At 36.4% G+C, this 26,468-nt stretch overlaps 1 protein-coding gene across 4 annotated transcripts in view; it reads left to right on the top strand.

Moving 5' to 3' along the window:
- PRKX (protein kinase X-linked) overlaps positions 1–26,468 on the top strand; it is a 143,459-nt gene that overhangs the window by 63,472 nt on the left and 53,519 nt on the right. For all 4 annotated transcript variants that reach the window (XM_036746015.1, XM_036746018.1, XM_036746017.1 and 1 more), the window contains exons 2-3: positions 6,238–6,406; positions 22,779–23,042. In XM_036746015.1, coding sequence (XP_036601910.1) covers positions 6,238–6,406; positions 22,779–23,042 — 433 coding nt within the window. The remainder of the gene's footprint in view (positions 1–6,237; positions 6,407–22,778; positions 23,043–26,468) is intronic.

Raw genomic sequence — 26,468 nt, 5'->3', positions numbered from 1 at the left:
CCCATGGAAGGCAGAGGTTCAAGGCTCAGATGGAATCTATGTGGGGAACTTCTGGAAAAGAAGTTACAGCTGAGTAACTCATCCACAACTTAGAATTGTGAAGAGCCCTAAGAAGTTAAGTGACTTGCCCATGGTCACACAGCTATTTCGATGGCAGAGGCAGGGCTTGAGTCCTAGTCTTCTTTTAGCAAAGGCAGACTTTCTATCTGCTAAACCAGTGGCATCAAATTCAAATAGAAAAGGGAACTGCCAATCCATACAGAAGGATCCCACTGTCCATACATCAAATTAGTTGTAAAGTGTGATATTATCTATGTTTTATCTTATTTTTATCTGTTTTGTTAAGCATTGCCCAATTACATTTTTATCTAGGTCAGTGTTTGGAGGCCACCTGCTGCCTGTGGACCTTGTATTTGGTACTTCCGTTCTATGCTGCTTCTTTGCATGTATGTTATTTCAAATGCTTTGGGCTGTGCAATACTATTTCAAATATTTATCACAATGTATATCACATAGCGTTCATTAACTTGAACAGGAAAAGAAAAATGAGTAGAATAAAATGATTTTAGATTTGGAGAGGACCTCAATGGCCAGCTACTTCATCGTGTACTTACTTGAATGGAAACTCCTGTGACAAGTGTTTATCTAAAGTCCATACAAGAGGAACCTACTAAGGCAGCCCATTACACTTTATGACAGCCCTAATTGGTAGAAAATTTTTCCTTACACTGAATTAAAGTCTATGTCTCTATAACTTCCATCTATCTTTCTACTTCTTTCCTTTGGGGCCAAGCAAACCAAATTTAATTCTGTTTTCATATGAGTCTTTTAGCTACTTTATTTAAAAATCAAAGGCTCCTCCAAAAAAAAAAACCCAAAAAACCAATAACCCAACAAACTTTTTTTTGTCTCCTAATATGTTTTCACTTTCCTAGCCTAAGCAGCCCTGGTTTTTCCTATATCACAACCTCTACAATCACTTACTAATCTAGTTACTCTACTCTGAACATATTCCAGTTTACCACTGTGACTATTTAGAACTGAACAGAATATTCTGGGTGGAGTCTGAGTAGGGAGACTATCATTTCCCTTGCTTTAGATACAATCTATGATTGTATGAGCTTTTTAGGCTGCTATTTCTCATGCTCTTGACTGATACTGAGCTTTGAAGTCTATTAAAGCACCAAGATTTTTTTTTCAGATTCACTTTTCTAGATATATACCCTCCATTCTGTACATTTGCAGTTAGTTTTTTTTTTTAAACTTTGTAAGCATATATCTCCATTTATCTTTATTTCCTCTTATTAGATTTAACTCATCATTTCAGCCTGACAAGACCTCTTCAGGTCCTGATTCTCTTGCCTAGGTTGTTGGACAGTGAATATGTTGACTAAGAACAGATCCCTGGGACACTCCACTAGATAGTTTCCTTCAGGTTGGTAGCCATTAGCCAAAGATTAAGCAGTGTTCTTTGTGTCTGGTTATTCAACAACCTAACTATATTATATCTAGACCCAAACTCTCTAGTCTAGGGGTTTTTGATTATTTTTGTGTCATGGACCCTTTTCGAAGTCTAGGGAAGCCTATAGACCCTTTTCTCAGAATAATATTTATAAAGGAATAAAATAAAATCCATAAAGTTATAAAGGAAACCAAAGATTAGTGAAATAAAGTTGCAATTTTTTCCCATCCAAATTCACAGACCCCCTGAAATGTATTCATTGACCCCCAAGTTAAAAGCAGCTCCTCTTAAATAATTTGACCAGAATTTCATTCTTGAGAGCATCCTATCTTTCTTGGAATATGACTGCCTAGCTTTGTTGAATTTTATGTCATAGGAGTATACAAGTTTATTCTCTGAAGTCTTATAAGCCTGTTCCCTCCAAATCTAGGGGATATACTACACTATGCCTAGCTTTTCTTAGGCTAAGATTGTGGAGAATTTATTGAGCTTTAATCTGACTTTTATTTGGAATTACATTTTTGAAAAAACCATACACACAGATAAACTTCTCCATTTAGTAAGTATTGGGATGCATTTCAGAAATCTTCCCAACATACCTTCATATATTAACCTTCACATCTGCCTGGAGCCAGAGAGTATAGATGTACTACCTGTTAGAGGTGTATGCATGTGTGTTTGTGGTGAGGGGGTTGGGGGGGGACAGGGAGGGTGGTGGTGGTGGAATAAGTTGTTGCTGCAGACCTACCTGAATTTCAGCATAGGCAAGGCAAAGCTAATTAAAAAGCAAAACAAAACAAAGGAGGAGGCCCAAGATAGGCGTCATTAAAAGAGCTAGTCCTGTGACTAGGATATCTGACTGAAGCTAAAAGCCTTCTAAAAGCAGGATTTGAGCACCTATTTTAATAGTTCCTGGGGACAACCCTCTCATTGTTAGAAAACCTGCACTTCTGGCTGGAGCCAGGGGAATTAAATGTAATTCCTTGTAGATATGCTAATCTTTTATGCTGATTGTCCAGAAAAGACTGTAAAGGTTGGAAAATGCCAGCAGGGTCTGATTTCTCTGGTACCCAGGTGGTTTGGTAAGTGAGTATGAGAAGGTAGGGGTAACCCAAAGGTTTAAAGCAACTTCGTATTCAAAAGCAATTGAGTCTATTTTCCCCCCACTATATTAAGCAACTTGTCAGTTATAATGTGACAGAAAGATTTGGGATCCAGAGGCCTGGGTTCAAATGTTCCAGTTCAGCCATAAATTTGACATGTGAACTGGAGCAAGTCAGCTCCTGGTCTAGGCCTCAGCGTCCTCCTGTTCAGCAGTTGGACCAGATAAATTCCAAAATATCTTCTACCAAAGCATTCTTTCCGTCTATGGAAGAAATTGTGAGAAGCAAGAAGTGATGGGAATAGACACTAGAAGAAGATACCCAGGAAATGTTCCTTCTCTTCTTTTGATTTTCTTTTTCATGGAGACTTATCCTCATTCACCCATAAGTTCTTTTGCTCAGAATAAATTAATAACTGTATTGTAAGTAGCTTGTCAGTGCTCATCCAGACAAATTGCATATGGTAACTGAGGTTGATTTCCAATCATGGTTGAAAAGAGTCTTTATTTTTTTATTTAAACAAAAATGTTTTGTTAAACTATGCACAAGTTTCAGATGACCAGTGTTGGATAAGTCAGATGGGTCAGAATCACAGAATTTTAGAGTTGGAAGGGACATCAGTGACTCTGTAGTAAAATAACCATAAGCATTTCCAATTGAAGATGTCCATTAATGGGGGACTCACTCTAAAAACCATAAAAGGAAGAATTTTTAAAGTGCCAGGTGTTGTGCTAGGCATGGGTGATATAAAGACAGAAAGGAGACAATCCCTGCTATCTACAAGGTTACATTTTACTAGGAGGATACAGCATGTTCACAGTTAAGGAAATAAGAATCTATACATGGTGATGGGTGAGTGACCGATAACTAGGGATGCATCAAGGGAACCCTATTGAAAGGGTTGGCACTTGAGCTGAGCCTTGAAGGAAACTTAGGCTTCTGAGAGGCAGATGTGAAGAGGAAGAGGCAGATGTGAAGAGTGGGAGCATTCTAGGCAAGGGATATAGACTGGGCAGAGTCACAGTAGTAGGGGGTAGAATGCTATATACTAGAATAGCAGTTAGGCCAGTTTGACTTAGCATAGTTAAAAGGGTATCTCATCATGTTCTGGAGTCAGATTGTGAAGGGCTTTAAGGGCCAAGCTGGGGAGTGTGTATTTTATACTGACAGTGGAGGCCCAGTAAAGCTTCTCAAGCAGGAAAAGTGACAAGTTCAGACCTGTGTTTTAGAAACATCAGTTTATTAGCTGTCTAGAAAAAGGATTGGGAAGGGAAGGGAAACTTAATTCAGGGAAACTAGTTTGAAGGATGGAAGAGGTGAAGAAGTCTTGAACACAGTTGTTATAGTGGGAACAGAGTGGAGGAGGCAGGTATGACAAATGCTGAGAAAATGGGCTTGATAAAACTTGGCAAATTATTGGATATGGGGGAAGGAAGAGAGTGAAGAGTCATTTAGCTTCTAGACTGAGAATTACATAACTGGAAGATCTGCAACATAGAATTAGGGAAGTTGAGAGGAGGGTTAGGGTTTTTTCTTGTGGGGGGAGGAAATGATAATGAATTCTTTTTTGGGCATGTTGAGTTTGGGATGTTTATGGGATGTTTAAGTGATTACATTAGGCAGCTGGAGATATAGGATCATAGATTTAGACTTGGTAGTAACTTAGAAGTCTTTTAGTATAATACTTTCATTTTACCCATAAAGAAACTTGGGTCTAGTGTGGTAAAGTGCTCCAAGTTCAATGTGTTTTCTGCTGCACCATACTCAACTCAGGAGACAGATGAGGGTAGATATGTAAATAGGGGAGTCATTTTCATAGAAATGACATGTGTATTGATGGGAACTGAAGAAGTTATTAGGAGAGTATAGATTGGATAGAGAAGAACCAGGATATACCCACACATAGGAGACAGGACATGAATAATGAACCTGTACAGGAGCTTGAGAAGGTGCAGTCTTGACAGACAGGAAGAGAATTATGAGATAACAGTGTCAAGAAGACCTACTCAAGATAGAATATCCAGTAACAGGAGGTGGTTAACAGTGTGGAAATGTTAAGAGAGATGAAGACTGAGAGATGATTGCATTTAATAAGAAAGAATTGAGTAGTGGTGCTGGTAGCTATATTTCAAGGACTTTTGAAGAGAGTGGAAGATGATAAATTAGGGCTAATGAGTTTGGACAGCTTTTTTGGAAGATTGTGTCCTCTTAGCTCATTCTGCTTTCGGACAGTGTTACTTCTTAGGAAGCTTTTTCTCAATTCAAAGTTAAATTTGCTTCTTTACAGTTTCTATCTCTTGCTCCTGGTTCTACCCCTTGGGGCTGAGCAAGACAATTTTAATCCTTCTTTCACATGACAGCCCTGCAAATACATGAAGATAACTATCATATCCAACTTCCTTTTCCTTCCTTCTCCATTCCCACCCACTTTTCTTTTCTCCATGGATTCAAGACCTTTCACCATCCTGTTTTCTCTCATGCCATACCTCCTTTTGAGTATTCTCCTTATTATCATTGACTTTCCTTAAACTGTGGCAGTCAAAATTAGGCACTTCAGATGTTGTCCGACTAGGGCAGAGTAAAAGTGGACTATCAACTTCCGTATTCCTGGAAGCTGTGTCTATTTCAACGCAACTAAAAATCTCATTAGTTTTGGTTGCAGTTGTTGCTACCGTACCGCATTGGTGAGCTTGCAGTCAGTCTACTGAAATGACAAAAACCTTCAGACAAACTAGTCTAACTATTCCTGTGTCAAGACAATTTTTGAACCCAGATGTAAGACTTAGCATTTGTATCTATTAGGATTCTTTTTAATGTGTTCAGGCTAGTGTTCTTTTTATAGATTCTGACTGTCATTTCTATATTAGTGGTCTTTCTTATGTTTGCATCATCAGCAAAATTTGTTAAGCTTGCCATCTGTGCCTTCATTAGAGTTATTTATAAAAATAATAAAAAATACAAAGCTAAGGACAGATCCTTTGAACACTCTTCTAGATACCTTTTCCCCAGTTGAAATGGGGAGTTAATGGCTACTCTTGGAATTTAGCTATTCAACCAGTGCTGAATACATCTGTAGTGAACAGGGCCCTGGACTTAGGAAGACTTAGATTACTAAGTGTTGCTTTAGATATTTACTAGCTACATGACCTGGAGCAAGTCATTTAAATTTCTCTTTATCAGTTTTTTCATCTGCAAAATGAATGACCTTTAAGGGTCCCTTCTGGCTTTAAATCTTTGATGCCATGGTCCTATTATATCATCTAATGTACATCTTTTCCACATAAATTCCATGAGATAGTTTATGAGGAGTTTCAATACTATGTCCCTTTGTGTTTATTTTTAAAGATTTGGAAAATAGTGACTGTTGAAGGGGATTTTTGAAAGGAATATGCTGTAAATGTTATTTCACCTTTTAGGAATTTTTATACTGTCATGATCAGTTTGCAAAATGAGTGACCAAAATATCACTGCTATATTTCAAACATTAATGCAAACATTAATAAGAATATCCCCTTACTTTCTCAAAGAACCCTTAAAGATGTTTTTTGTTAAAGTGGGCCCTCAAATTATGATGGTAATAATGATAGACTCCTTATTTAGATTTCATCAACACACTTTTCTTGAATGTGAGAAGCTTAACTGATTTTTGTTATCGTTGTTCTTAATTTATAGGCACAGGTACCTTTGGACGAGTCCACCTAGTGAAAGAAAGAACAGCCAAACATTATTTTGCATTGAAAGTAATGAGCATTCCAGATGTCATTCGGCTAAAGCAAGAGCAGCATGTGCACAATGAAAAGTCAGTCCTGAAAGAAGTCAACCATCCATTTCTCATCAGATTGTAAGTCTTTTTTTCCCCCCATAAGGGTGTGTGTGTGTGTGTGTGTGTGTGTGTGTGTGTGTTTTCACCTGTTAATTAACTGTATTCTATAACAAATGTAAAAAGTTTTGTAGTACATATGTGAATCCTGATTATTTACTCTAGTAATAATCACTGAAATAAAATCAACTCCTAGTTATGAATGACATCCAGACCATCATGGGCTAGACCCCAAACACTGATGGGCTACTACAAGCTGAGGGCATAGTTCTGTTTTTAGAGACAGCCAGAGGGAACTTACCTCCTCCTGCAGCTGAATTTAATTAAAATCACAGACTATTCAAACTAATGAGTAAGGACCTTACCAGCTATCTAGTCCACTTTATCACACAAATAGTGACTTGCTCAAGGTCACATTGTAAGTTAGTAGCACAAGTATTTCTCCTGACTTACCATACTACACAATGATCACAGCAAAGAAATTACACGCACTTTATAGCTATATTCCTTTTGGCCTGTTTCCACAGCCCATAACTAGTTGAGAGCCATGATGACTCCTTGATGTGAGCTTCTGAACTATCTGGGATATTGGTTATCTGTATTACTGCTTGCTTCTGCTGGCACAGATATGTAATCAAGAGTTAATGTGGCAATATAGTACTTTTCCTTCAAGGAGTTATATAGTGCTTGTTTGTTAGGTATGTAAGTGTAGGTGAAATCCCCATTTTGAGTCATGGAAACTGGAGCGATGAGTGCTTAAGGGAATTGCCCAAACTCACTCATCAGTTTCTGGATTCCCATTGGACCATTGCTCTAAAGCATGTCTAGGTAACACAGAAATTATCGCATCAAAAATTTCCATCAGAAATTAAAGAATCACATTTTATGGTATAACAGAAAATAACTATTTTTGGAAAGGTCTTTGTTTTGTATTAGTTAGCTATACTTTTAAATCATTTTAATGTAGTGGATTCTTAAGCCCTCTATATGACATTTCCATTTGTTAATACTGACTAATAACACTGTACTAGACTGTCCATGTAATGCCTAGAAGTTTGTTGTATTTGCCAGTACTTACTCTGAAAAAGGGCTATGTTTAAAAAATTGTTTTGTAGATAAGTGATTTGGAATGCATTCCCCCCAGAAACATACAAACACAATAGAGAATAATGATTAAGGCCCAAGGCTAGCCTGTAAAACCTAAATTTCTAGTATATTAATAATGAAAAAAAATTGAGAACAATGTTTTGTAATACTAGTAATTAAATCAAAGAGAAAAATATGAATTTAAATAAAATTTTTTAAAAAAACCCATTGGCACTATGGGAAAAGAAAATTTAATTAGAAGAGGAAACAATAGATTGAGTCTTTTGTAGAAATCCTGTAATAGGCTAATGGACACTGTCAGGAATTGTAGAGGTTGATGGTACTGAATGATTTTTATATTTGATTCCAGTTCAAAATGAATTATTTTCTTATTTCCTTGATACTGACATGCTACTACATCTCAGCCCCTAGTAAGAGGCTTTGTTTAGTTGTTTATTTTATTAATGGAACAAAAAAAGGACAAAATGAGAGCTTTTTGTTTTTAATTTTTTAAAAACAAAAAGAGCCCTTCCCCTAAGTATAGCAGGCTAAAAGTTGAAAGAGAGAAAAAAAAAACAAGAATGAAGTAAAAACAAATGTGTGCATTTGTGGGGTGGGGGTAGAGTTGACTAGACTCTAAATCATGAATTATGAAGGAGAAATGTCTTGCAATGCTGCTTGGAGGAAAAAGGGAAAATGGAATGACCATATTAGTCACCACCGGGATTTAAGCTTGATTGCTACATTGAGGAGGAAGAGTTAGGCTTAGAGTCCTCAGAGGCAGTGAAGAGAGAGGGACATGTTCTACAATTGTCCTTTAGGATCATAGGTATATAGCTAGAAGACACTTGAAAGGCTACTTAACCCCCTCATTCTATAGATAATGAAACTGAGGCCCAGCCAGGGTAGCTAAGTGAACTGCCCAAAGTCACACAGGTTGGAAAATTACTTGAACCTAGGTCTTCTTGCTTCACTGCTCTTTGTACTGTTTGTTGTTGTATTATGTTGTTTTACAAAGCATGTGCTTATATTTGTCAAAATGCCTATTTACTTATGTTTTGGGGCAATAGAATCTGTTGTCCAGTAGCTTATGTTTGAATATAATGCTAATTTATTTTTAGTATCCATCGGGCAAGGGGAGCAGTTTATGTGCTGTTTTATATATAGGCTGAACTAATTAAGTTTTAAAGTCAGCTGATGAGTGTGGAAGAACACCAGGAAATTTTGTGTCAGGTAGAGACTGTGTAAAAGAGTAATATGTTTAGTCTCCATCTACTGTAAGAGACCTTCTAACACTATTAGCAAAGTGACTAAACTTTTCTAGTTTGGGCAAATCTAACGGGAACTTATGTTTGAAAGTGAGGAAAAATGTTATTGGAAGTATCCAAAGAAATCTTAGCATCAGTCAGAAGAAAATATTTAAACACTCCTGGCAAAAGTATATTTTTTTAAAGTGACAAATACTCTCTTAATTTCTCTCTACTGATTTTAATGAGCATAAATCTATAATAACAAGCATTTTATTCTGTCATACACTCCAGAAAGGGAATAGTTGGCATTTAATTTTAAAAAATTAGTTCTTTAGTGTTTGTCATCATCGGATACATTGGAATCCAGTTTAGAGATTTACAATGAAACGTGATTTTATGAATAAGCATTAAAAAAATCTCATGAAATACATTTTGCATATTCACACAACTGCTGAAAGTAAAGTACTAGAAGTTTAATATAACATAATTTTTAAAAATTGAGTTTTATTGATTACTTGAAAAAAATCATAGTCATTCCCACACCCATCTGTCCATCTACCCATCTACTTACCCACCCAATTTCATGAGCTGTCCTTTGTAGGTATGGAGGATAGTTAAGCCAAAATCAAAACAAAACAACCTGACAGTATTTTTCTCTGTATACCCACTGTTACACACTCATAGTATATTACTTCTCCAACAGAAGGAGGGTATTGTATTTCTTTTTCTTCGCTGGAGCTACCATAGGCTGTGATACTTAACACAGCATTCATTTTAGTGTTCTTTTTTCATACCTTACTATAGTTGCTGAGTGTGTTGTTTTCCTAGTTCTATCCTCTTCATTCTCAATCCTACTCTGTCACCTGAGCTATATGGTTCCATGTCATCAATTGCCTATTGAACATTTCAAAATAGATGCCCTGGAGGCATTTCAGATATGACTGTAACAAAGCTTATTATCTTTCCCCCAAAACCTTCTTTTTTCTAAACTTCTACATTAATGTCGAAGGCACCACTATCCTTTTGTTCTCTCAGGTTATTAAACTCAGCCTTTTCCTTGACTCTTAACCCATCTTAACCCCGCATTTCCATCCAGTCAGTTGCCAAATCTTGCCATCTCTTCATCCCCATCATTGCTCCCATTCAACCCCATCTCTTTCATTCACACAGCTACCAACCTTAGTTCAGGCTCTCATCACCTCTCACTTTGATTATTGTCTCCTAATTGATCTCCCAACCTAAAGTTGCTCCCCATTCCACTCCATCCTCCATGCTGACAAAGTGGTTTTCTTTCAATAAAGATCTGATCCTATCACTCCTCTACTCAATCGACTTTAGTGGTTTCCTGTTTCCTCTAGAATAAAAGAGAAAACACCTCTGTTTGGCTTTTAAAGTCCTTCAGAACCTGGCAGCTTTGTTGAACATTACTCTCCCCTCCCTGTTCTCACCCCCCTCCCCCCAACTCGTAGTAATTTTGCCAAATAGGCCTTCTTTTTGTTCTTTACATACTATGCTCTGTCTCATTTCCACGTGCTGGTCGCCTCCCCATCCTAGGAATGTATTCCCTCCTCTTCTCTGCTCTTCCCTTCTCTTCTCTCCTTCTTTTCCTTCAAAACAAACAAAGCCTGTCTTCATCCCTCCCAACTGTTAGTGCCCTCTCTCCAACTACTTTATATTTTTGTGTGTGTGTTCTTTCCCGTTTGAATATAAGCTCATTGAAAGCAGAGATGGTTTCATTCTTTCACTTGTAATCTCAGGCACATAGTAATCAATAAATGCTGGTTGATTGCATCAATTCATAGTCCCTTCCCACCCCACCACCATGCTTTTCTGTTTCCCATGTTAGTTGTTCTTTACTACACAATGGTTTTCCATTATATTCATATATTACAATTTACTTAGTCACTCTCCAAATGATGGGAACCCACTATTCTAGGGTTTTTTTAAATTTGTTTTGTTTATTTATTTTGCTACCACAAAAATTGGTGCTATGAATGTTTTGACATCTACGGGATCATTATGTCTTGGACCTTCTTGAGGTTTATATTCAGAAATTTGGGATTTTTTGAGCAATTTTTTCCACATAAATTGCTTTCTAGAATGGTGAGACCAATTCACAGCTCCCTCAACAGTGTGTTAGCATGCTTGTCTTACCACAGCCTCTCCAACGTTGACTAGTTCTATCTTTTGTCTCATCTTTGCCAATTTTCTAGACACCAGTTGAAACCTCAGTTGTTTTGTTTAACATTTTTCTTCTTAGTGATTTGTAACAGTCTTTCATGTGATTATTGTTGTTTTGCAATTCTTTTGAAAACTTCATTTCTTTTGACCACTTCTCCATTGGGGGGTGGCTGGCTATTGGTATTATATAGGGGCTTGGTACAAATACCTATCTTGGATAATAGCCTGTTATCAGAGATAATTGACAAAAATATTTTTTTCTGCCTGATTGTTTTCCTTCTAATCCTAGTTGTATTGATATTCTGTGCAAAAGCTTTTAATTTAATTCCCTTGTTCTTCATTTCAGAATGAAAGATGATCAGTATAGTTCCTACCTTTCACCTATCCCACCCTTTTTGCAGAGAAAGGGTCTTGGAAACTGAGCTCTGAAAGTTGAGCCTGAAGCTATGACATGGCAAGTGATACCTTGAAATTCTCCTCCTTAAGGAGAGGAAGCTACGCATCTTTGTAGCTCTTTGGGGGAGGGTCTAGAGTTCTACAGTTTATCTTTGTCATGTACATTTTAGCTAGAATATTAGCTAGCTTCAGGAAGGGTAATGCTATAGAGTTCCAGTGGTTTTTTTTTTACTGTAAAATTGATAGGCGTATATCTTTTAAAAAATGTGGACTGGCTTATCGGATCTCTATTTCAAAGTTATCTTGACATATTTTATTGGGTTTACGTTTCACTCTATACTCAATTCTAAAAATTTCTACTATGTAAAGTCTGTATAGCAATCAGATATATTGAGCTGTATAAAGCACTTTGGGTGGGAGAGAGGTTATAAGTTTGCTCAGATCATTGAATCATAGTAGCATGACTTAAACTAAAAGGAAAATCCAGTACAACCCCCTGATTTTCTAGATGAGGAAACTGAGGAAGATTAAGTGACATGCCCAGAATTACACATGTTAGTGGGAAGAATTAATATTTGAACCAAGGTTCTCTGACTCCAAGTAGGATTCATCACACTGATATTTAAGGATAAAAAAGGGAATTCTTTTTTTCCCCCATAATTTAATTAGCAAGCAAATGCATAAGAGATGGCTCTGGAATGGGGGAGGGTGAATACTAGGGAAACAAGCTAATGAATAGTTTTCAAAGTTAAACATGTTCATTTAATTGAATATTTGGCTTACAATTGATTGGCATAAAAGTTTCCTGTATAAGGATATGTGTTAACAGACCAGATCCTATCTGATGATAATGGTGTTCCTTGGGTGCCTTAATTTTAGAAGAGTATTAAAATCTTTTAGGACAGTGTGGGACACACTGTAATAATCATTTAAGAAATGGTGTTCTAGAGACTTACATGAATTTATAAAAATGAAAATACATATTGGGTATAAGTTTATTGACATTTGCCAGTATTCACATGAAAAATCCAAATGAAAGATGTTAATTTTTACAAATTGTTTTGTTGCAGAAGTATAGTGCTTAGCTATGTACGTCTTTATTCACATTTAGAAAATTATAGTACACAAATTTTGTTTTTACATAAAGACATTTTTCTAGGTGAAAACCAGTGTATTTTTAAAATTTGTTACCCCACCCTTCCTAAAGCGTATGGATTTTGTTGTGGTTTGTTTTTCTCTTCCCCTTCTCTGATCTCTCTTCCTGTGTCTGAACTTAGCCTTAAAAAGTGTCTCAGAGGTTCCTCTACTCATGCAAAAGTTCTGTGGCCTTCTCCTGTGACCTCCTCTTGTCACTTAACTGCTGTTGAGTGTAGAGTAGAATTTCCATCTTGTCATATATGCTATACTATACTATTACACACTTTTTTTAAAAAAAAATCTCTGTTCTGTGAAATGATTTAGTTGTTTCACATAAGCTTGATCACAGGACATCGAGGATTGGGAGGAAGGAAGAAGTAAAGTCAGCTACACTTGGCAGAGGGTCCAGGGAGAGCATCTTGACATGGGCAGCTATCCTTGGGATTCTCCTTAAGCAAACAAAGAATTCTGCAAGGCATAAAATTTTCTTATCGTTTCCTAGAATGTCTTATTTTGGGGGGAGGGGGCACTTCTTATTCTGTTCTTCATTTTTTCTATGCTGAAATCCACTTCTACTTCTGATTTGGTTGACATACCCAGCTCTAAAAGGAAGTAGTGCTAAAGCTTTGTTTCTTAAATCTTTGTCTGAGGAAGATGAAGATTTTGTTGTTATTCTCAAGTAATTTTATTCTCCTCTGTAAAAGTGTGCACACTTTGGAGGAAGAGAACACTTTATTTGTTGCTTTTATGGGAGACAGGGAAGAAAATTCTCCCAAGCCCATTTTTGTTTTTATTATCATTTCATGTACTTGTGGAGGGCTTCCCTATTTGGTGTTTATACCACCCTTGCCTCAAAGGAATGTTGCTTCTTTTTATTAATATTTTTCAAGAGGAAGGTATTATTATCTTGGTCCTTATTTAATAATCATTTAAAGGCTACAACTAAATGAGATTTAGAAATGTATCTTTATTGGCCTTTATATCTTGCCATATGAATGATGATTTTCAGAATAGTAACAAAGTAAGACAACCATAGTGACTTGCCATAACTACTTAAGGCAGATGGTTTAAACATGTTCTTTGTTGGAGCAAAAATGCATACTTTATTGACTTCCTTGCATTTCAAACACCCACATATCAGGTGTCTTCATTTCTAGGCAAAGAAAGATAATGCTTTATCAGTAAATAAAAATCTCCCCACAAACCCAAAATAGCATTTGAGTTCTGGGTTTTTGACAGATGATGAGATATGGGAGTAAAGACTGTCCTTTTGCAGCTATATCTTCTCTAAACTCTTATCAGTGTCATTGCTTGTTGCTACTTAGGCAAAGAATCCCATATGCCTTCTTTCTACTCAGCAGTTCTAGCAGGTGACTTGATTGCAGCGGTTATTTGGTTAATGAAGAAAGGTAGGAAAGAGGACTAGTTTGCTACAAGAAACTCCTCCTCTACATCTAAATAATGGTGAGATTAAGCAGTTTTAGATCTCATGTCATTACTATCATGAAGGTTTAACAGCCTATGTACATACACTGCAGAATTTTTCCCCCTTGTTTTTCATCTCCGTTCCCATGATACCTGATCCTTTCACCATTTTCTGTATGAGATGATCACCATGTAGACCAAAACAATTAATTTAGCACCAGTTTGGCTGTTTCTGCAGAAGTGAAATCTAGAATTACTTCATCTAGTCTACAACTACCATGATTTAAACTGGGCCCCAAAACTATGAAGTGATTGTGTCCTGCTAAATAAAGGACTGGAATTTAAGAATGCCTCATAGTAAGCTCTGTCAATTAACACGGTATATTTTTAAAAATCATAGAGCAAAGGAATTAGAGATAGGATAATTTTTTTAAAATTTCATTTCATGTGCCTGATTCTTCCAGTGTTTTGTTTTGTCTTGTTTTTAAGCTGGACTCCCTATATGAGCTCTGATGATGAGAGGGGCTCAGAGGAGACATGTATTATCTCCGTATGTTTGAATGTAAGCAAGTTTATCCTTGTTTAGTTCTTTACCATTCTTCGTTCATGTTTACCTTTTTATATTTCTGTTCCCTCGTGTTTGAACTCCGAAGTCTCTTTGCAGCTCTGAGCTTTTCATGAAATGCCTGCAAATCCTCTATTTCATTAAAAAGTCCATTTTTCCCTCTGTGGCATTATGCTCAGTTTTACTGAGCAAATAATTCTTGACTGTAAGCCCACATTGTTTGCCTTCTGGAATATTGTGTTCAAAATTCTTTTTTCCTTTATGGTGGTGGCTGCTAAATCAAGACAAACTCTGTCACCTTGGTACTTGAATTCTTTCTTTCTGGTTTCTTACAGAATTTTTTCTTTCACTTGGAAGCTTTGCATTTTGGTTATAATATTCCTGGGAGATTCCATTTTGGGAGTTCTTTCAGGAGACAAGTGGTAGATTCTTTCTATTTCCACTTTGATCTCTGGTCAATTTTAAGATTTTTTGAAATATAATGCTAAGATTTTTTTTTATTGGTCCTCATGTTCAGGTAGTCCAACGAGTCTTAATTTTTTTTTCCTCGATCTGTTTTCCAGGTTAGTTGTTTTTGCTATGATGTATTAAATTTTTTTCTATTTTCAGCTTCTTGATTTTGATGTAATATATCTTGATGCCTCATAGAGCCATTGGCTTCTATTTGATCCATTCAGATTTTCAGGGATTTTGTTGCTTGGGCAAGGTTTTGTGCCTCTTGTGCCATTCTGTTAATTTCCGTTTCCATTCTTTCCTTCATAACTCACATTTCTTTTCCAGTTTTTTCCTGAAGTACTCTCATTCCATTTATAAAAAGATTAAATTTTTTTCTTTTTGTTCTTGATTCATTTCTTCCAGGAATTTTAGTAGAGTTTGTTCTCAAGGTGTGTTTTTCTCTGAGGCATTGCATGTAGATGTTTTGGAGTCCTTATCTTTTTCTGTGTCTTGAGCTTCCCTCTTCCTCCTCCTCCTCCTCCTCCCCCCCACCCCCTTCCTCCCTTCTCCTTCCTCCTCCTTTCTCCTCCTCCTCCTTCCTCCCTCCCCCCCCCCATTGTTGTACCCTAGTATGGGTCTAGGTCTGGGACCTCCTCCAGCCCAGCTTCACAGCCTCTCCCTGGGGACTGGAGAGTCCACACCTCAGGCTTTTGGCTCAAGTCCCCAGTGTCCTCCAACCTCCTTGTCTGTCTTTTTATGCTGATGTGGGCTGTGTATAGGACTTAAGATTTTATTTTTCTGGATTTGCCCATCAAGATTCAGTTTGGCCCATTTTCCAGGTCTGTCTGGAGGAGTTTGTGGATGAGAGCTCACCTGCACTACTACCTATTATTCACTCTCCCAGGTTCTCCCCCGTTAGATTTCTCTAAGCAAGTAATTATGGACCTCTTTTGAGGGAACAGTCAAATGAGTTCTTTAGGTTAAATGAAATGTCATTTTGGGGGAGTATCTATCCTACTCTCTTTTAGAAGGGTAGTTAGAAAAAGAATTACTTTCCTTCCTTCTTTAGCATTTAATATGGAAAGAGTATCCTAGTCCAGTATTTCCCAGGAAGCGGGAGATAATCATTCTACTTGTTTTAAAAAAAAGGAAATAGTTCTCTCCCCACCCCCCATAATCCATTTCCTGCCCCGCAGTAGAATTTATGAGAATGAAGAAAACTGCATAATATCTGCTGCCACTCTTAGGAACAGGATAAAGAAGTTATGAAAAATGTTTGTGGGATCTTATGACAAGGAACTTTGTGCTTTCCAGTGGCAGAAAGATGCATCTTTTATTCCCTGTGATAATCTCCCTAATGAATACTATGCCATCACAGAATTTTAGAATTAAAAGGGTTCTAATAAATAATCTTGCCCAACTCTCACCAGATGCACAGATTCTGTTTACAGAAACACACACAAATCATCTTCTGGCCTCTGCTTGAATACCTTATAGCATCAGGAATTCAGTGTATCTTGACATAGCCATTCCATACAGCTATCAATGCATGTATAGTGTTTGGTAAATATTGCTATCTTAACTAATCTAATCTCAATTGTTATAGGCTAAACATAGGAAAAAATGGAAAATATATTAGCACATTGCTAGAGATTGGTGGAATAGGCCAGAAGTTTCGATATGAATTATGTAATAACTGATAGAGTCCAGATTAGACTTTCATTTTTCAATGAGTTTTTTAGTTCTGATGGTATAGAGAAGGTGTAGATTTGCCCTGGAAGTAATTTTTCTATTAAGGTATGCCATTGAGTTTACTTTTATATTTTGCCTGAACTGAGTATCTCATGCTAAGTTGATAATTGACATTAATACGAGTAATAAATTAATTTTCACTGAAAATTTCAAAATGTTTTTTGAAAATATTAATGTTACATTTTCAGTTTTTATCAAATGCTGCTTTATAGAACTGAGTTATCTGCTTTAGTGGCTGGTTAGTCCCAAATCAGGTTAAATCTAGAACCTATGAACCTCAAATTAAAATTAAACTATTATGAATATTCAGAGTATCTAAACTATGTGAACACTTAAATTCTTACCACTTGAGTAATAACCAACTTTTTATGAATAATATTGATGCAATAAAAGAGTTAGCATGCTTAAGAGTTTACAGAATTGCCAGATTTAAATTTCAGAATTAGATGAGACCACTGGAAGCCGACATGTAAAAGGATTCTTTATAATTTCGGAACATAACTGATTTATATAGCACTTTAAGATTTGCAGAACATTTTACACATGCATTAGTTTCATTTGAGCTTTATTGTTGTTGTTAGTTGTTTAAATCATATCTGACTCTTTGTGAACCCATTTGGGGGTTTAAAAAGATACTAGAGTGGCTTGCCATTTGCTTCTCCAGCTCATTTTTACAGATAAGGAACTGAGACAAGCAGAGTGAGGTAACTTGCCTAGGGTCACACAACTAGTAAGTGTCTGAAGTGGAATTTGAACTCAGGAAAATGAGTCTTCCTGACTCCAAGCCTGACATGCTTATCTACCATGCCACCTAGCTTTATAGTAACCTTAAAAGGCAGATAGTGTGATTTTCCTTGTTTTATAGATGAGGAAACTGAAGCTCAAAAGAGACTTACTTATGGTCACAGAGCTAATAATGATTTGAAACTGTCTTCTAACTTCTAACATCTACCTTTAAGACCAGCACTCAATTTACTATTCTAGGTCACCTTTTAAAATTTTAAAACTTTTTATTTATATTGTCCTTTAAGATCTCAAGTGAGGGGGAATCCACTATCTCCTGAAGTAGCCCATTTCATTTATGAATAGCTCTAATTCTTAAAAAAGTTTTTCTTTTCACAAATCCTAAATTTGTCCCTTTTTCAACTCCTAGTTCAGCCCTCTATGACCTGGCAGACAGGGTGAACCTAATTCTTCCATATATCACCCCCCTCTCCCCACCAGATACTTGTACATAGCTGTCATCCTCCCCATTCCATATCTTCTTTCCTCCTAGCTAAACATCCTCACTTCCTTTGACCAGTTTTCATGTGGCTTGAACTCTAGGATCTTTATCATTCTGATTGTTCTTCTCTCGATATGGTCCACCTTATCGATACCCTTTCTAACATATAGCATCTAGAAATGAACACAGTGCTTCAAATAAGGTCTGACCAGTGATACAGTGGGACTTTCCTATGCTTGGACAACATGCCTTTCTTAATGTGACCTAAGATAGGCTTCTTTGGCTTTCTTATCACACTGTTCTTGTTGTTTCACTGTTCATCACGCAGTCTACTTAAATCTTCCGGTTTTTTCCTCAGCAAGAAATGTTGTTTAGCTCTCTCTCTGCCATTTTATATGTTTTTCTTTTTAATTCAAGTATAACACTTTACATTTATGCTTGTTAAAATTCATTAAATTATATTTGATCCAACATTTTAGCCTGTCCACATTCACCTCCTTAGACACCTTTCTTTTTTGCAGCTCATCAGAATTGTTTCTATTTGTCTTTTCATAATTTCATTCTTGAATGCTTCTGATCACTTATGGGTTGACCTCTCCTGTAGAATTTTAGTCATAGAATTCTATTTATTTTTTGAACCTTTTGAAATTTCCTCCTCCAAAATATAGAGGGTATGTCAGATAAAGCCTAGCTTTCTTCTCTTTTGTCATAAACTCTTAGAAGGAAAAATTGCTTCTTCCACCCTAGGTTCCCACCATTTCCATCTGACTAGCAAATTCCTCCTTATTGCAAAGGATCATATATAGGCTAGGATTTTTCTTTATTTGTTATCCTAACTTTTTAAAGAGAAAATTATCAGTAATGCAGGAGTGTTAGCTGCTCTTCTTTCAACTGAGCAAAAAACTCCAGCAGATGCCTACATAATTTAACTTTTTCATCACTGCTGTGGCCTATCTTTGTGGCAGCAAAATTGTGTCAAGGGATAGTAGTGATCTGTTCACTTTATCTAATTACAAATGGCAGGGTAGGTTGATTCCTTCAGTAAATTGAAAAACATACCAAGAATATATTTCTCATATCCCTCTTTCCCTTCATCCCCTCAGTCCATGAATTCCTGACTTGGCTTGGTGAAAAACAATGTATTATACTAAAGGAACAGTAGCCAACTGCTTCCTGTGTATATTTAGCTTTAATCTTATAATATTAATTGGCCTCCCCCTTGCAGCTTCTGGAGGAAGAATGAAACTGGTAACCTCATAATTTCTAGCTTAAATTTTGTCCATAATTTAGTATTTGCACTACTACCTCCTTTTGCAAAATGCTACCTCATGAGGCTATTGTGAATTCATAAATTGATATGTTATATTTATATTACGCTTTGTACTCTTAAATATTAGTTATTCAGATTTTTCCAGACTTTGCCTAATTTTTGCTTTATCTTCATTGACTAATAGAAAGTTAGATTTAGAAGAAACCTCAAATATCACCTAATCTGACCCTGTACAACCTGGCCCCAGCTGTATTTCCAGCCACACGGGATTTGATTCCTCCTATCATACTCCTATATGCAACCAAACTGACTTCTCTCTGTTTCTCACTCAAAATATCCCATCTTCCATCTTCATGTCCTCATATTGGTGGTCTCACGTGCATAGTCTTCCTTCCTCCTTGCTTTCGCCTCGTAGAGTCAGTCTTTTCTTTTAAGATGCAGTTTAGGTATCAACTTTCTCATGAACCCTCGTTCTGGGCCTTCAGATTGCTACTGTCACACCTCCCAGACTATCCTGTATATTTAACTACTTTATGCATGTGTTTGTGTATGCCTCTGTGTGTATATTAATCTCATGATGTACATATACATATGTATACATATATGTGTATATATACACACAGTACAACATACATCTGTACATACACACACACATAAAAAATTGTTGTCTTCCCTATTAGAATGTAAGTACCTTTTGAGTAGAATCTTTATTTTTTTCTGTTGGGACCCTGCCTCAAGTCTTTCCTTACTCTAATCCATCCTCCCCTGATCTGCCAGAGTGATTTTCCTAAAGCACAGATCTTACCATATCACCTCACCAAAATAAACTATCAAAAGTAGAGATAAAATAGCATGGTCAGCCCTGATTATAACTGAATTTTAAGTGGCATGATATAATTTATTAGGCAGATGAGTAAGAGCCATATAATTTTAGAGCTGTAAGATCTCAAAGTATTTTCAATCCAAACCCTTCATTTTATAGGGGAGGAAAGTGATGTTCACTTGGGATTATAAACTGGCCCAGATCACACTTAGTTCCAGAGTCAGAAAGAATCCCTTGGCTACGTGTACCAGTATGTTTATAATAATGATGATGGTACCTTACATTTATAAATTGTTATAAAATTGCCTTTCATGTGCATTCATCTCATTTGTTTCTCGGTAATCTTGTTAGGTAACCAGTAGAGCCATTATCCCTAATTCGTGGACTGGGAAACAGAGGTTCAAAAAGTTGAATCGTCTTGCTCAAGTCCCAGTGACAGGGCTGCAGCTCAAACCCAATACATTTGACTACGGATCTACTGACCTTTCCTTCCTTGGCTCTGAGTTGAAGACTTGTGTGTACAGTTTGACCCAGTATCATCATTAGGAATCAAACACTCCTGTTATTCTTCCAATCTTGAAAGCTTTATAACTCTGTCATTCTATCCTTTTAACCCACACTCAAGGTTTCTTTCACTGATGTTCCGTTTAAGATGCTTCAACTTCATCCATTATCTCTTGTCTGCCCCTGTGGCACCATGTAAAGAATTCAGTATTGTTTTTAATAGCTGAGAAAAAGTAGAATATGAATATACGCAGATAATTGGCTCCACATTGTAAAGACAACAGGCCTTTTTAGACTTGCATCCTCCTTGCCTGTTAATTAGTCATACTCATCGCAAATGAAACTGCTAACATTTGGATATAGTCTTAGTAATTTAGGCAAAGCATCAAGGGCTGCTGCTGCTGGCAAGTTATACTGAAGAGCTCCTTGCTTTTACTTGGAATAGCAGTCAAATGGTTACAAACATTACGCTGTATTAAAGAGATCCAGGAAGACCCCTCTTTGCAAACTATTTTTATTTCCAGAATTCATATGCACATAATCTTTGTGAAACTAGGAATTATTCCTTCCATAGAAACAACATTATTTATACTGATCAGGTTTTTAGGCTAGCTCACAAAAGCTTATACTATTGCTGAAAGATGATGTGCTTGCAACTTTAAAAAACAGAAAACTATTCTTGCAATTTTAATACTTAAAAAAAAATAAAACAAGACATTCTCTGCCTCTGCACAAACAAGTATAATGTTGCCAGTAAGATGAGAAAAGGGATAGTAGTGATCTGCTCACTTTATCTAATTACAAATGGCAGGGTAGGTTGATTCCTTCAGTAAATTGAAAAACATACCAAGAATACATTTCTCATCCCTCTTTCCCTTCATCCCCTCAGTCCACGAATTCCTGACTTGGCTTGGTGAAAAACAATGTATTATACTAAAGGAACAATAGCCAACTGCTTCCTGACCCTGTCCTGAGGATAGGGAGTGGGAAGTGATGAACTCTAGTGATACGAAGGCATCTGAGGATCAAGTAAAGAATGAGAAAGCAGATTAGGGCTCCCACTAGGTAATACAGAGGCTGGGGAGGGTGGGGGAGGGGGAGAGAATCTGACTATAAAACCCCTAGAGCAACTTCATATGGCTCTAGAGACCGAACGTTTAAATATTTTTATCTCACAAATAAAATGAAGAGAGAATTAAAAATAGGGGGAAAGACGGAGGGGGCGGGGTGGGGGGTGGGAGGGGTGGGGGGGAGGGGAGTGTTACATGTACATGCTAGACGCTGACATGAAGTGTGATTTAATAAGCTCTAAGTGGTTAAAGGAGACGTGAAAGCATAACTCCTGTATGAGATCCAGAAGGAAATTTGATATGGAAGGGGAGAAATAAGAACAAAGTATAGATGAGACAATAAGTCAGACAGCTTCAACATCCTGTCCACTGTGTACAACACACTGCCTCTGTGTGGGCTGCATTCCTGTTAGCAGGTAGCACCACTGTGCCAGGACAGGTAGATGCTAGATTGACAAAAGCTGGGGGGTGGGGGAGAAAAACCTCTGGTGGTTGGGGGGTAAGGGAAAACAGCCACGTGCAAGTGGCCATTTGTACGTAAAGATGCACTTCACTCAGAACTCAAGGTTGTTAAAACGTTCCTTCCTTTTCTTTACCTAAGAAAGGACAAACTTCTTTCAGTACATAGTTGACATTTCTTATCAAGCTGTGTTACCTTAAGCAAATGCTTTCACTACTCTAGTCCTTTCACAAATTTGTATGTTTGTTTCCTTTTCTTTTTCTACATAAGAGAACATCACATTTCTTACAGTACAAAATAGTTATTATTCTTGAAGTTATGTGATCCTGGATGAGTCACTTTGCTTGTTTGGTCTCAGTTTCCTAATTTGTTAAATGAAAATGTTGAACTAGCTGTCCTGAGAACTTTCTAGTTCTGATGCCCTTTTCTCTGTCCATGTTTCATGCTTGATTACTTTGTTCTCTATACATAAATATCACTAGCTGTGATTTCATGCTATCCAAGCTGCTTCTCTAATGCCAACTTATGTAGGTAATTATTTAGACATTCTCTGCATTTTTTTGTGCCTCTGGACTCTATGCTTTTCTTGAGTAAAGTTTTTCTGTTTCTTGAGGTATATTACAAATACTTATCATGCTAATCCAAATGCCATTCTTACCTGGTGTCTATATGGCAATATGCCATCTGTTTACTTTTTGTTTGTGATATTTAAACTTAAAATGATTTCTCTCAAGGAACAACTTGGAAATTTTGCATCTTAATATATCAGCGTGGGTTGTGATTTGCTAACAAAATATATAATTATATATTGCAGATACTGGACCTATCATGATGAAAGATTTTTATACATGTTAATGGAATATGTTCCTGGAGGAGAACTTTTCAGCTACTTGAGAAACATGGGACGATTCAATAACAGCACAGGACTATTTTACTCTGCAGAGATTATCTGTGCAATAGAATATCTGCACTCCAAAGAAATAGTTTACAGAGATCTAAAACCTGAAAATATATTATTAGATAAAGAAGGCCATATCAAGCTCACTGATTTTGGATTTGCTAAAAAGCTAGTAGACAGGTAAGATATGAAGTCTTTTAATTTTGAAATTTAAAAATTATGAAAGTTAATAGTTGAAAAATTGTTTACTACTTAGATGCCTCTTTTGATTAATAAGATTTATCATTTTAACATGACTAAAATGCATATTGCGTGTAAATTATATGTGTGGTATATATACATACAAACAAGCATATGTATATAGACATATCTGCATACACGTCACACATGCACATGAATATATATACATACGTGTGTGTGTGTGTGTGTGTGTGTGCACGTACGCGTATGATTACCTTTACAAATAATGAATAGTTGAATTAGATTGCTGTGAGAAGTTATTTTATGACAGGAGAAAATGAACAAATATAAAAAGTAGAAACGTCTTATAAAACAACAGTCTGGGATCATTTAGTGTTTGTTCCCATGCAACTCATTTAGGTCCTGAGAGCATTACTTTATTACAGCACAGTATGATAATTGATGTCCATAATTAAAGCATGAGTAATCAAGAAAAAGTTAAATTATATTGTGAAAATCCTTTTATATTCTGAATAATAATATTAAACTATATTCTGAATATTCAAGAAATGGAACTGTATAATACATTCTAGAAAGACTTCCCTCAAAAATATTTAACCTTCAGTTATTCAACAGATAAATTATATGGAAAATTTCTTTGTCACATAAGGTCAGATAAAGATGTATGCCAGTTTAAAGCATTTTGTAAATATCTATTTTTCTACTTTGGTAGCCTATAAAGAGTTTGGCTTTCTCAGGAAAAATTGACATTATGCTTTCAAGGAGGAATACTGTTTATTCTATTCTTCCTCAATCATTTAAGTTGTTGGTATCTATGAAATTTTTAAATGATTTCTCAGTTAAATATACTATAAACCAGATATCTCTGCCCTTTAAAAGGTATTTTTTTAGATCCATAACGATAAAGCTAAAGAAGTGCATTATAAAGAGCAGTGTCAGCTAAAGATTTAATCATAGTGACTTGACAGATTTTAAGAATCTGCTTTAGAGTGTCGGTGCTGCCACACTGTGGCTGTTATGAATTTTCATCCATGAAGACAAATCTGTTTTAGTTGGTTAGTCTGTCTGACCCTTTCATGTTATAGATTAGGAAATTGAGGCTTTATGTCTAACAATTAAAAAAAATATAGTTTCAATGGAAGACTGATTAAAATAAAAGTAATGGAATTGTCTCTTTAAACTATGGATATTTAATTTTTGCTTTTATGATACTTAAGTGAATCTTATTGCTGAGAAAGCATACACAAAAAAAGTAAAAGTATTTTAACTGTAAACTGAAGGAGGGGCAGATATTAATTATTGGGAGGAATTTGGTACTGTGTTGATATAACCTTGGGAATTTAAAGATGGACTTACATATCTCCTATTATGCAAGTCATAGCTTGATGGGACATTTTGTTAATTCTTTCTCATGTCTCTTTAGTGTCTGATATTGTCAAATAGATTTAGAAGATAGCCAATTTAAGTTCCTTAGGAAGGGACAATCTCTTTTGGTCCTGTTCTTAACATGGTAGTTGCCCAATGTTTGTTCTTTAGGCATACATACAGGTATCCACGATTGTTGGGTAAGGTTTGTACAATAGAAGTGAGTTATAATAATTTGGGATGAAGATAAATATAATGTCTACTTTAGATTTGCATGGATACATAGAAGTGGTATGATTTTTCTTTAAAAAAGGAGAAAACCAAGTATGGTTTAAGCAAACAGAATAAATATATATTCAAGAAAAGTATTTTAAAATATTTTCAATATGTTTAGTCATAAGGCAAATTTTACTTTTTAAGAGTTTTCTATGATACAAGGCACATTTTAAAATTCATATACATGTATCATTAGCTTACTTAAAATACATTTTAACAATTGCGTTTTATTAAAAATATTCTGTATTACTTCATTGATTATAATTATTTTCCTTGATATGGTTTAATCATTTTTTACATTGATTTTTGGTGCTTTAAAAGATCTTAGGGTCTAAAACTAATAATTAATTGCTTTTTTTAAAACTTTCTTTGGTATTTAAACTCTTTTATAGAGAAAAAATTGCTGTTCAGTCCAAGAAGAAAAGTTTTATTAAGTTTTGATTGAAGCATTGTCCTAGAGCAGCACATTAAACAATTGTTCTGTAATTAATTTTATAATCTGGGAATAACTTTAGTATAAATCACCTTAAGTTTTCATTTCTGGAACCTCATTGGATAAATTGGAATCTTGACGGTCAGTATTTTTTACCATAATTTACCAGTTTAACTATGGAGCATGTAAGCGTAGTAAAATCAAACCTCCTAAGAGACATTTTCCTCATTAAGGCTGTTTGGGGATGAATAAAGAGATTTGGGGGTTGTAAGTGCCTTAGGAACAGGTACTGTTTCATTTTTGCCTCTATATCCCTTCACCAAGAACAGTGCCTGGCACATAGTACGTGCTTATTGAATGCTTGTTGATTGATTGATTACTGAGCCCAAGGGAAGGAAAGGAATCATGAGATGTGAATCCTACTTCACCCTCAGGACCATACACAGGTAAACAAGTATTGGTTTTATTTAGTGACCTGTATCTTCTGTGTGGGAGAATAGTTAGGCAGAGCCTAAGCAAGAATCACAGAAGCATAGAATATTAGAGCCAGGACCTTGGAAATCTAGTGCAGTCCTCTGACTTTGCAGGTGAGGAAACTAAGACCCATAGAAATAAAATGCCTTGATCACAGTCATTCTCAGGAACATGGATTAAGAGATTGAAGGGGTCTTAGAGGTCATTAAGTCTGAACTCCTCATTTTACAGATGAGTAAAAACTGAGGCTGAGAAAGGTGAAGTGACTTGTTTGATCAGGGTCACATAGGTAGTATCTGGGGAGGATCTGAAACCAGGCCAGCTTCAACATTCTGTCCACTGTGTACATACAGCACACTGCCTCTGTGTGGGGTGCATTTCCACATTGATGAGGGCCCAGTCTCTGGGAACCCCCTTGAATCTGGAATACAGTCTCTGGGAGCCCCCTTGAACTGTCCTTGAATCTTCCAACTGGATCTGGCCTTCCCCTAAGGCCACAAGCCTCACATTATCATTAGGCCCAAATCTCTACCTAGCCTCACCCTTTATTGTCCAGCTACTTTCCCACCCTTGATATATCAGTATCCATGCCTTCAGCTATTTCCCATCCTTCATTCCATTCTCTAGGTTCCTGGACTCTGACCCCACCTTATCTTCCTTAGACTTCCCCTCAAGACCCACCCTAAACCCCTCCTCTAGTCATCCCAGACCACCCCTCAATCCCTCCTACAGTCTTTGTGTATATAATCTCCATCTTGCCTCCATGAAGGTGCTCAGATTCAATCTAATTCAGTAGGTTGAATCTGGCCCGCTTGTGGAAACAGGCGTCACAAAGAGGGGGGATTTCTTAAGACGGC

Source organism: Trichosurus vulpecula, chromosome 2, assembly GCF_011100635.1.
Source record: "Trichosurus vulpecula isolate mTriVul1 chromosome 2, mTriVul1.pri, whole genome shotgun sequence".
In the NCBI taxonomy this organism is placed as follows: domain Eukaryota; kingdom Metazoa; phylum Chordata; class Mammalia; order Diprotodontia; family Phalangeridae; genus Trichosurus; species Trichosurus vulpecula.
This window is presented reverse-complemented; position numbering and strand designations above follow the sequence as displayed.